We start from the raw sequence: 13,178 nt of genomic DNA on the forward strand, positions 1-13,178 counted from the left end.
GAGAATCCATTGCACATAGAGAGCAGAGGATAACATAGCAGAATGCAAAAATAGAGAGTGCAATATGTGCCAAAGAAGTCAAGATGAAGATAATTTTTTGTATGTTTTATAGTTACATTTTTATAGTTTGCCATTTTTGTCACATTGTCTTTGAAAGTGACTATCAAGGGGTGGTTTCACAGACAGGGCTTATTCTAGTCTCAGACTAAAATGCATGTTTGAGCTGCCTTAATTTAATAACATTTTGCATTGACAAATCTCAACATATCAGTGCCATTGTTTTGCCTTTAGATGCACACCAATATTATTTTTGTAAGATATGTTTGTAAAAACGACTTAAATGTTCTAATATAACTAAAGCGAAGTTCTGAATTAATCTAAACCCTGTCCAGGAAACTGTCCCTTAGGGTTTAGGGTTAGTCAGAATTTAGGGTCTAAAATATTGGGTTTATGATATTAGATTTACTTTTTAGTTTCTTTTTAAATAATACGGCATAAACAGTTTTTGGATTGATGGTAGACTTAACATTCATTTGATCTTAAAAAGCAAACATTTTGGATTGTGTTTATTCATTTCTACATTAAAAGATATTCCCAGGCTGTTTACACGACAACGATGTAGTGACAAAATTTTCAAGTACACACGACAATGTTGTCAAAAACATCTGCACTTACACGGATCCACAAAGATGACTAAAACCGTTGTATTAGGTATGCCAAGTCAGAAGATGGCGATGTTACTTTGTAAATAAACAATAACTGTGCACATACGCATTCTCTGCAGTGTGATAAATACAAACAGTAAAGACGCATTGAGCAGTTTCATTAAGATGGATGATGAGGTAGATTTAGTGAACCTGGACTATAAAACGCAAAACAAGTGTTAAGTATTGTTGTTGAAGCATTAATAAACTTATTATCCTGAGCAGCACAAACACTGTCCTGTAGACCGCCATTGTTGTTTTGGTTAAACTCACACATGCCAATAGATGGTTGCCATGATAACAGCCTGGTCCGAAGATAACTTCCGGTCTGTGCTTGTTTATCGGTCTAGAAAGACACTATTATTATTGATTCTATGCGAAATCTACCAGAAGTTAAGTTTGGTCCACAAAAGCTGTTTGTTTATGTTGCCGCTAAAACTGTCTATATACTGAATAACACTTGCACATGGCCTCACCGTTATCACAGATTCACGATTACGTTGTTTACATGGAGACGAAAATATCTTTTTTTTTTAAATTGCAAAAACGACCCTTCAGTTAAAAAATTTGCTTTGCGTCTCTTTACGAACAACCAAAATGCATAAAAACTTTACCGTTTAGAGTTCTTTGTCGTGTAAACGGCCCCTCAGTTAAATGTTCTAAACTAAATTTTTAAATCAGCAATTAACACATAGGGACCGTTTCCCGGAGGGTGCTTAAAGCAATAGTTGTAAAAATAATGTCATTAATGACTCACCCTAATGCCAGACACGTGGGACCTCCGTTCGTCTTCAGAAACACAGTTTAAGATGTTTTAGATTTAGTCCGAGAGCTTTCTGACCCTTCATTGAAAATCTATGTACGGTATACTGTCCATGTCCAGAAAGGTAATAAAAACATCATTAAAGTAGTCCATGTGACATCATTGGGTCAGTTAGAATTTGTTGAAGCATCGAAAATACATTTTGGTCCAAAAATACAAAAAATTACTACTTTGTTTAGCGTTGTCTTCTCTTCCGGGTATTTTGTGAACCACTTCCACGAGACTGCAGTGACGCTGCTGACGTACGACGTTGCTGACGCAGAGTCACTGTGCACGCGCATTCGCAACAGATGCGGAGGAGGGGACAATGCTGAATTGAGTCGTGGTTTTTGTTCTTTTTGGACCAAGTTGTGTTTTTGATGCTTTAACACATTGTAGTCGACCCACTGATGTCGCATGGACTACTTTGATGATGTTTTTGTTGCCTTTCTGGACATAGACAGTAAACCATACATAGATTTTCAATGGAGGGTCAGAAAGCTCTCGGTCTAAATATAAAACATCTAAACTATGTTTCCAAAGATGAACGGAGGTCTTACGAGTTTGGAACGACATGAGGGTGAGTCATTAATGACATTATTTTCATTTTTGGGTGAACTAACCCTTAAAGTCAAGTCCATAACTAAACTGCTTGTTTGAGATGTCCTTACTGAAAACAGCTTTGACATATCTTAAAATATATCAGTGCCATTGTTTTCCTCAATATGCACACCAATAAGTAATAGAGAACCCAATTATTGCCCAATATCATATAAAACTTCCACTCATGTCCCCTCTTTTCAGTGCCAACAAACGCATGGACACACACAAAGGTTATTTTTTACTCTGTGAGTCGATATGATACAGTTCATAAAATTTTATTACTTTCTAATGGATGGCTTTCAAAAAATGTTTAATAACTTTGCCATACCATACATTATGACAAAAAACTTTAGAGGGCACAACATTATCCTTTAGCCTCTCAATTCGGTGTCCTGGGATGAAGCTATTTTTTCAAATTCATAATCTAAACTGGGAATCACACTTTGTGATTTATATCATAAATAAGACAGATGCAAAGAGTACCATTACGAGGAAAAAATGACTGTTTTGCCCTCTACTTTCGTTATTCACAGAGACTGACGTTTTCCAAAATTTCTTAATATGCAGATACAGAAATGAGTGACGCTTCGCCTCCTTTTCAGACTGTTTTCATTTCTAATGTTTTCTTGTTGTTTGCAGAAGCAGAAAGCGGTACGCCCTCTTCATTATCTCACCCCGCTACACTTTAGATCATCAGTGGGCGAAAACCACCCCCCTCAAACATGGCCAAAATCTCTCGCTTATCTTTCGTATTGTGATCGTTGTGCTAAATGCACTAACTTCTTTGCAGGCAGAGAGAGTAGTTGATATTCAGTCGTTACTTTGTCTTTACTGTTGGCATTATCAACACAGCATTTATCCACTCCATCTGCATCACTGGGTTTATCGTGTTTTTATTTCTCCATTTTCTGTTGCGTTTTCCCCGTCTGTTTATTTTTCAGTATTCATCAGCTGTGAATCATTTCTGCTCGTGTTTCTGCTCAGCTGTCCGTGCAAACAGTACTTCATGTTTTTCTCACTTTTTGCTCATTGCCAAGAGCATGTTGGGAAGTGCCCTGATAGGAATCTACTATTCATTATGTATCATGTAAATATAAGCGTTGGTCCATTCAGGACTATTGTGTCTCAATATAGCGATATTGACTCTAGAGTCTTAAATGCTTAACTTGAATGATTGGTTAATCAAGGCCACACTATTCATGGCAACCATCTGTGCCTTTTCTGTCATTACCACTCTAACAATGTGTCACTTTTGTGTGTCTTTGTGTACGTCTGTCACTGTGTATGTGTGTGTAGGATCAAGTGTCATTTGTATTTGTATTTAAATGTGAGACATTGATTCTGTCAAGTGCGGGTATGAATGGTACAAGGTGTGTCTGTCGATGTTTGTCTGGAGCTAACGTTCATCATGTCCTTAAATGCCTGTGTGTCTCTGAGTAGATGTTTATGAAGTGAGGTCACTTCCTGTCAGTTTGGTGTTCTATACAACAATCCAACTGCACAGAAGTTACTGCAACAGTTTGCATCTACGTGCCGCTCTCTTTTAGATGTGCCCTTGATAACTGCATGCACTCTTGTCGCGTGACGTGTGTTGCTTGCTTTGTTTCCCATAATGTGAGGTTTGATCTGAGTTGACGCTATGCAATCAGCCCGTTGCATAAGGCCTCTTTCAGAGGTGTGAAAATCTCAAATTTGGGGAGCACTGTGTGTGAATTAGTCAGTTAACAAGTGTTCATCTTCTAAACAGCATGCCAAATGTGCTGCTTCTTACTAAGGGGGGTATTTAATCGAATGTAAAGCTTAGCCATAATGAACCTCTGCACAATTCAAGCAAGCCGAACCGCTTTTGGCATTTTTATTAACTGACCAGCCAACCTTCGCTTTATGATGGATTAAATCCCCCTTTTTTGTCTTCATTTCTGATAAAATGGTTATTTGTTGAGCCCAGAGGAAAGGGTTTTCATAGACTACATATATCAAACTATATAAAAAAAATAATAGATTTTTGAGATCCAATAATGTTGGCTTTCTCTATAAATATTTGGAACAATGGGTTGTTTTTGATGTGACTTTATTATGAGCTGTGTTTTTACTAGTTTTCTCTTTCATCTGGGCTCTCTGGCCTTGGTGCTTCAGCCAAGCTGGATATTTGTCAAGCGTTACAGTTGCCACTCAATTCATTGATGATTCCTAACAACAGGCAACCATGCATTAATGGCTATGTTGTGTTGTCCCGTCTGTGTCTAATTAATGGGGAATGATACAGCGGTTCAGTGCTCCTAAATCCCTACACTTTCAAACCAACAAACACTCCAAAAAACATTCAGCAGAACTTAATATTGAAATCATGAACATCCACTGCCCACCAAGGGAAGTCTCAATGAGATACCAGTTGTTAGCTTAGTTCTGACGTAGCAGCCAAACCTCAAAGGAGTGTACACATTTATTCTGTAAATGACTTTAAAAAAAGACTATTTTTATTTGAATGTAAATTAATATAATCAATATTTTGGTAGCGGCCAGGCCTACAGTCCATTTTTGCAATCCATCTGTGCAAGGTACACTAGACTTAGGACAATTGCAGAGAATGTGCTGTTGTATCCCATTTGTGATCATTTTAACTTTTTCCCATGCAGAAAAAGTAAGACTGTCTCTGTATTTTAGCATCTCATTTTATGACATATGTATCTTTTGTAACTGGCTGCTTACTATACATGTTGCATGCTTTTAGTGCAGTAGGTGTGCATTGTCTGTGAAAGCAGTTAGGCATGCACTGAATGTACAAGGACAGTACTTGTATTGCTCCAATATTCTTATTTCCATATTTATATATGACAAATTAGTCATGATTAATTGCATTTTTTTTTTAAATGATGTAAATGAAAAATCGACAACTTAACTTATGCATTAGTAAATTTATGTTTTTGAGATGCACTCCCTTTAGAATTTGGCTGCCCAGTCTCAGCTAAAACTGACCTTAATACTGACTTAAATGGGTTGCGACTAACAGCCAATTTTACAGCATTGCATATTTGTGACCCTGTCTGTGAAATCCAAGTTTCATAATTTAATTATGAGATTGGGAGCATCAAAGTTTGATTTCAATCATTGATTTAGATTTTTGACATGGCCTTAGATATCAAGCTTTTTATTATTTATACCACAGGCCTGTTGAATGCTTTATTCTGATTGGTTGAAAAATGTTCCATGGGTGTTGATTTTTTTTCTGTAAAAGACACACCTAACCTGTCAAATGTCTTTAAAAAAACATTTATGTGGTAACCGTGGTCGTGCCGCATTACCACCTTGGGTGTGCATTATTTTCGAATAATTCAATGGCCCGTCGTCAATTCTTCCTTATTTATTTATGACCTTTAAAAATGTGGTTAGCTGGGTTTTCACTAGTCTCGCGTAGCCAGACCTTCAATACGGTCTGCTGTTTTTCGCTGCTTTTTCTGGACAAAGCCCGCCCACGAGCTGTTTGACCGACATGTCAAAATCACAGTTTGTTTCGTCTAGCGTTACATTTCAGACTCCCCAAAATAAAGAGCCGGCTAGCAACAAGTCAGTTATTGAAATAACCAGCCAACCAAATAGCATTTAATAAACAATATTACTCACCATAGAACAACGTTGTGCACTTCATCAACAGCCACACCAATGAGACGCTCCCGGTAAACATCTGTTTGAAGCATATCTCTCCACTTTTTACACCTACAAGCAATTCAGGATAACTGAACTTTTTGACTCCATATACCTCAAGCAAAACTCTTGCACGTTGCATGTTTTTGAGAATCCAATGTTTAGCTGATAATGATAACTGCTCATTATTATCCACGTGAACATCAATGGAACATCAGAGCTTTGTTTTACCGAAACTAATCGCGACACTCGCGTCTCCTGGAAATCCGGTTAATTTCAACCAATCAAAGACGACTTTGACATTCTCACAGGGTTTCCAGAAAAGTGTACGAAAAACATCTGTGGGCGTGACGTCTGAGGCTGAGACTAGGCTTTCACAGACTAGGTGACATATTGGCTCAGTAATGCAGCTTGTGGCTGCATCCTGAATTCTTGGTGGGCTGGTCATTCCCTTGCATTTTACTGCACTAAAGCAGGAGATACAGTAAAAGTCACCTCTTGTGTAGAGATAGACCTCACATCATCTGTTTCACAAGGCCTGTTGACCATGATTCTGCAACTGTTACCACTCCAATTTCAATTCTCACCAAACAGATCATAAGAAAAAGAATTAAAATTGGCATGTTGTATTTTTTTGTGTGAAACCAAATGGTATTGCAGAAGCTTCCCTTTGCTAACATTGTCACTACCGCTTCAGTTTCAGTGGCGAAAATCACAAAGCAGTATTTACATGTTTGCTCATCAGTCTTCTCAACAAGGTCAAAAAACATGTGTACCATTCCTCTTGATTAGAGTGTTTGAATGTGCAAGATTGATTTTCTTCATGTTAATGAGAATGACCCTCTTTCTCACCAAACAGTATTCTGATCAACCCGGGAAATCACGTCAAGATGCAGGAGGGGACGCTGGGATTCTTTATCGCCAGCGATGCCAAAGAAGTGAAAAGGTAATTGTGTCCTCAATCCATCAGAATTACTTTTTGTCCTCTTGAGTTTGTCTGCGCGCTTCTTTTTGTTTACTTTTCACCCTTAAATACAAATGAAAGCTGTGAAATGTGAAGGACGCGCTTGAAGGGGAATTTTAAATTCTTGTACTGTCTCTCTTCAGAGCTTTTTTCTACTGCAAGGCTTGTCACGATGACATCACAGATCCAAAAAGGATAAAAAAGTGTGGCTGCAAGAGAAGTAAGTAAACCCGTTCACTGCCATGAGCCTAGCTTGAATAGAAACTGTCTGCCTACTTTTTTCATTTTGCGGGAAATTGTTGTTACCTTTCATAGCTTGTCAAATATAGTTTTTTCCTTTGCTTTTTGTAGCGATCTGAACATTTTTTGCATTTTATTTCATCTAATGAGACAGTATGATGAAAGCAGATGTAAGTTTAAACGTTTTGGTTCCATTTTATAAAGAAAATGAATGCTGATGTTTCTCTCCCTTAACAAAGAACAAACACATTGCATTTACAAAATGAAATACCAGTGCTTGCATATCAATAAGGGAAGTGTTTAACACTAAGCTTAGCTTTTAGGCTTTGTTGCTCTTTAAATTAAATGCTATATCAATCACTTTGCGTATATATCAGCGCCTCGTGAATTGTAGTGACAGCCCTGCATAAATGACTAGTATTTAGTGTAAAGATGGTAATTTGGTAAATACTGTATGTGCAAACTGGTAACAGTTTATCACATTTATACAGATGGGTTAAGCGAGAAGACCAACTAAAATGAATACACTCTGTGTCGCGTACATATAAACTAGCTTTATCATTAAAACAGTACGTTCTATATAGTATGTGTATAAGTCTATAGTATATACTGTAGTATAGGTCAAAGGACATGCCTTGTCAATGAAAACATGGTAGATGCAGTGTATACGAAATTTATTCATACTGCACCCACGTTTTAATTGTCATGTGACACATATGTCCTTTGACCTATGACGTAATCAGAACAACAGTTGTTTAACAAGTACAAATAAATTTGACCCTGGACCACGAAACCAATCATAAGTTGCACGGGTATATTTGTAGCAATAGCCAACAATACATCGTATGTGTCAAAATGATCTATTTTTTATGCCAAAAATCATTAAGAATAGGGCTGTCACGATTATGAAATTTGGCTAAGGGTTTATTGACTAATAAATTGTGACGGTTATGACAATTAATTGCCTGTTTAGGGCTTTGCTGACTATGATGATTAATTGTCTGTTTTATTGTTATTTAATTCTCATAAATATTTTTGCTCATAAAATAATTTTCACAGATTATTGTGATTATTTAAATGAAATCTTCTGGCAGTAAATATTAAAACAAATAACACATATTTTAAAGTAATTAAAAAGTAATTTATTGAATATATCTTTCAAAAACTTGAAAATTTGCATTACACTGTTAGTTAAGGAGCACCATCTGATACGGTCTCACATATACATGCGGTGCAGCTCCCCCTTGTGTTTTTTAAAGAGATGTGCAATCATTGCGGTGATCTGAAATCATTCCAATGAGGTCAAACAATCGCAATGAGATGATTGTTTAACCATTGTGACAGCCCTAATTAATATATTAATTATTCATGTTCCATGAAGATATTTTGTAAATTTCATACTGTAAATATATAAAAAACATATTTTTCATTAGTAATATGTGTTGAAAAGGACTTCATTTGGATAACTTTGAAGGCGATTTTTTCAAAAATTTTATTTTTTGCACCTTTAGATTTTAGATTTTAAAATAGTTGTATCTCGGCCAAATATTAGCCTATACTAACAAACCAGACATCAAAGCTTATTATTCAGCTTTCAGGTGATATATAAATCTCAATAAATCTCAAACAAAAAATCTTGTGACTGGTTTTGTGGTCCAGGGTCAAAAGTTAGGAATACATTTCATTGTATCATTTTAAGAGCCACCCGGTTAATAGATTACCGCAATTTTTATTATAACATTAACATAATTTAACATTTTGGAATTTGGTCCCTGTTTAGGATAAAGTATCCATTGGATGCACACTTAAAAATCTAGCTGGAAGTAGTAGGTCATCCGGGTACTTTTCGAACACTATAAATTCGGAAATACAACTCGTCCTGCCTACTGTTTTTCACCTACTGTATAGTATGGAAGTAGGCAATTTCAGATGCAGTGACAGAATATGCAAATGTTATAGTGCCATAGCTGTTCATTCTATTAGTGAGATTATCAATCTATAATATTTCATATCTTTGGGAATAAAGTTAGTAAAGTAAATATCAAAGATTCAATACTTATGGTCAAACTATAAAAACAAAGTTTGTATCTATACGTTTAGAGGTTTGGCCTGAATTAATTGCCGAAGTGTAATACCAAAGGTTAGGGCTTTTGAAAAAAATATAAGCTCAATGTTAGAAGAATATCAATACATCATTGTAAAAAGACAAACAAAAATGTTCTGTTTTAGTAGTATGTAATAAACCGCAGAACCTGCTTCCTTTAAACCAGACTAGCTTCAAAATGGAGGCCCAGGAGAGGAAAATGACAAGGTGAAAAGAGGATGACTCTAGAGGAAAGGCAGTCATCGGCTAATGGTGGAGAGAGATAGAGATGTAAAGAGAGAATGACGTGATTAGCAGGGCTGAAGAGAGAGACTGTCAGCTCGAGCCGGCGTCAGTGTGAGACGGGCGATACTAATAACATCAGTCAGGTGGAAAAACAAAAGACATGAGCAGCCTGGCCTGCCCTTTCCAGACGTACCGCAAACACTCCTGGCCCAGGATCATTTTACCAATCATATCCACCCTGTTTACCCAGCGCTAGTGCTGTTCGGACGCACCGCTGTCATGTTCGGCTGCCTCGGCCCGCCACAAACCTCTTATGACAGGAAGTCACTGAAGTAGAAGAGAGATTAATAGCTAAGAGTGTCTGAGCTATCAGAGCAGCTCCAGTATAAACCACAATTGGGAGATTAAGATTTTGATAAAAATGTATTTCTGATAAATTTAGTATAAATGCGACAACACATCAAATTTAACTTTAAAACATCGATTGCTAATGTTGGCTGAGTAGAACGAAGCGATATTTATGTAAAGTTTTAAGCACATTAACATTAATGTTAGAATGATGCATTGTTATTGCATGACCTATATAAGCATTTGTCCAAACCAGTTAGCCACATGATGAATAATTCAGCCTTATTCCCAATGACCTTTCACTGCACTTTTAACTAAAGGCCCTTTTTCACAATCAGTTTATGAATAATTGTTTAATTATTTAATGAAATAAGTTAGCCAGTTTGATAAAAGCTAAAGTCACCATGTAGTCGATAATTGTACCACTTTAAAGGGACATTCCACTTTTTTGGAAAATATGCTCATTTTCCAGCTCTCCTAGAGTTAAACATTTGATTCTTACCGTTTTGGAATCCATTCAGCCGATCTCCGGGTCTGGCGCTACCACTTTTAGCATAGCTTAGCATAATCCATTGAATCTGATTAGACCATTAGCATCACGCTAAAAGAGTTTCAATATTTTTCCTATTTTAAACTTGACTCTTCTGTAGTTACATCTTGTACTAAGGAAAAATAAAAGTTAGATTTTCTAGGCAGATACAGCTAGGAACTATACTCTCATTCTGGCGTAATAATCAAGAACTTTGCTGCTGTACCATGGCTCAAGGAGGCGCAATGATATTACGTAGTGCCCAAAAATAGTCCACTTCTATTGAAAGATACCAAGGGGACTAATTCCATCTGCTTCGTAATATCATTGCACCTCCTTTAATATTAGCGAATCTATCAATATGCAAATTAGTCCCCGCCTCCACTCAATCGCACAGCTCGGACTGTAGATATATATTTAATAGATGCTACATTCGCCGGCTTCAAACACATCAGACACTGCTATGTCCGGTTTCACACTATGCATACGTGAACTTCAACTAATATTTTAGTGCTGATGTTAACAGGTTAGAGCATTCACTCTGCAGAAGTAGTCTATGCATCCATGCATAATATCTATGGCTTTGAACTACTGATCCACTCGTTCAACTGTGATGATGTGATTGGTTACATGTTTGTGTCATAGGAAACCGAGGTGATTTCAAATCAAACTTTTATGGAGAAAATACTCAGCAATGGTGTTGAATAATGAATTTGCATATTTGCAAAGCATATTAAAACCACCAAAGTCAACAATAAACAACAACTTAATTTTCACCACAGGGGGACTTGATACTTCCGTCGTCCCCCGTCGTACCTTTTTTTATGATATTTTTGATGATGCAAAACTGTTTTTCAGCTTAAAAGAGGTTGATAGCCTTACAGTAAGGAATATAAGGTTTGCTTTGATGTTATGGTAGATTGTGTTTCTTTTTTACTCCCTTTATGATCATTGACATACTTTTCGATGTATTTCCTTCCTTGCTGCCTTGGAATACCACCTCTTTATTTAAACCACTCACTGGTAGTGACATATTGTGAGTAAAAACGGGTTTCATGTGGCCCAGAGTACAGTTTGACTGTCTCACTCTTCCAATAGTTATATCTATATCTATATATCTATGTTGCATGTATCAGTCTAGCTGCTGCATCCTTTCATCTCCACTGTCCACAGCCCAAAACAATAATACAGCATAATAAAGCTTCCTTCCAAACCAAAGGGGTCACTTGATCGGTAACCGAAAAGAAAAATAAGATTTTCGACCACTAGTGCAGTATTTATTGACAGCCAAGATTCTTAAAATTTCAAACGTTTTGTGACCCTCCTGAAACTAAAGGAACTAAATCATAATGACTGTCAAGACAATCACAAATGTCAAACAAGCGAATTGATATTGCTACTTAGTCATGGATTTGGTAAGTCCCAAGCGGGGGAAGGTTGAATCTGCTCGAATCGGACCTCTTAACGTCATGGCAATTTCGCATGCTGCTGTATTTTCACAGAGCGTAACGAGTGTTGTGGGAAGTTCTTCAAAATCAAAGACTTAAACGAGCATTGTCTCCAAAACACAATCAAAACAATCTGAGCCCCTTCTTGCCTACAGCCTTCCCTTTGTCTGCACCGCCGCTCAGATTCCGCCCAGCTTCTCTACACAACACTAAAACCATCCACAGAATTGAAATGGTCCACTTCTGCATTTCAATTCTCTTCTGTAGTTGGGCCCTTTTTTACTCACTGCCCTCACTGATAGGTGCATCTCTTAACATCATGGTGGTATTGATCTAGATGCTTTACAGAATGTGACCACTAGATGCCACGGTAGCTCTAGAAATGAGAACGGAACAGAATGGGAACACTGAGGTCCTCATAAACCTATTTAGCAAGATTGCTGTCAGTGAGGAGTCTTCTCAGTTGTCACATAGTTTTCTTATGTAGGTATTACAATGAGTGTGTTTTCTTTATATTGGGTTACTGTATGGATGTGTATGGCTGTTATTTTATCCTAGGTGTTTAAGCAATTTGGTTTTATGTGTGGTTTATATGTTTTATTTATTTATTTTTTTTGCCTATAGGTTTTAATGTATACTTAAGCACCCTAGTATCTGAAAAGTTGGTTATCTCTAAACACACGAGTTACTTTTAAACCCTGTCTAAAACCAGTTTCCTTACCAGTGCACTATAAGTTTGTTGCCTTAAGTGTTTAAGTTGTATCAAATTGACTTTACAAGTTATTTCAATCAACTGTTATATTTGTAATCACGCAGGGGTACTATTGACTTCCATAGTAGGAAAATAATGCGGAACTATCCATTAAAGGTGCAGTGTGTAACTTTTAGAAGGATATTTTGACAGAAATGCAGTATAATATACAAAAATATATTATCAGTGGTGTATAAAAACCTTTCAAAATGAACGGTATTGTTTATATTAAAGGTTAGTTCAATCCTTGATTCTAATTGGTCAATAGCTGTGCTTTATTCACAATAAAACATGGCTATGACCACTTCACCCAAAGGTTCTATATATCTTCCGCGGCTGGTGTGAATGCTACTAAGCAATAATTGCTAAGTAGCATTCACAACAGCCGCGGAAGAGGCGGCAAGCGCGAGTGATTTACATGTTAAGTCAAGGCAAAAACGTGAATATGCATCCTGCAGCGCGTTAAGCGCGAGTGGTGTGACGCGGATGACGAGCAACGTCCGGTGCGAATTCACGCGTTGCTGCGTGAACCGCGCGAGTTGAATAATATTAACTTTGGCCGATATTCGCGCCGTGTTAACCAATCAGGAGCTTGCTTTAGTAGTGACGTGATAACAGGAAGCGAGAAGAAGCCCCTCCCATGACGCGAATTTGTGAATGTCTTGAATGACTTGAATTTCACGAGCGAATGAAGCCTGTAAACTCAAAAAATGTTCAAGCGTCCAACCATGCGCGTATAGCACGTTTTTGCCGCCTCTTCCGCGTCTGGTGTGAAAGCACAGTTAGGGCCAATTCACACCGGAAGCGTGGCGTGTCTG

General features: G+C 37.3%; 1 protein-coding gene across 21 annotated transcripts in view; it reads left to right on the plus strand.

The window, feature by feature from the left end:
* The window catches only part of kcnma1a (potassium large conductance calcium-activated channel, subfamily M, alpha member 1a), a 263,693-nt gene that overhangs the window by 196,499 nt on the left and 54,016 nt on the right, over positions 1-13,178 (plus strand). For 14 of the 21 annotated variants that reach the window (XM_055170797.2, XM_055170791.2, XM_055170796.2 and 11 more), the window contains exons 17-19: positions 2,749-2,760; positions 6,611-6,697; positions 6,859-6,935. In XM_055170797.2, coding sequence (XP_055026772.1) covers positions 2,749-2,760; positions 6,611-6,697; positions 6,859-6,935 — 176 coding nt within the window. Of the gene's footprint in view, positions 1-2,748; positions 2,761-6,610; positions 6,698-6,858; positions 6,936-11,188; positions 11,198-13,178 lie in introns of all 21 variants that reach the window. The other 7 variants (XM_055170792.2, XM_055170798.2, XM_073873050.1 and 4 more) reach the window with 2 other exon arrangements.

This window comes from Misgurnus anguillicaudatus, chromosome 11 (assembly GCF_027580225.2).
Source record: "Misgurnus anguillicaudatus chromosome 11, ASM2758022v2, whole genome shotgun sequence".
Lineage (NCBI taxonomy): Eukaryota > Metazoa > Chordata > Actinopteri > Cypriniformes > Cobitidae > Misgurnus > Misgurnus anguillicaudatus.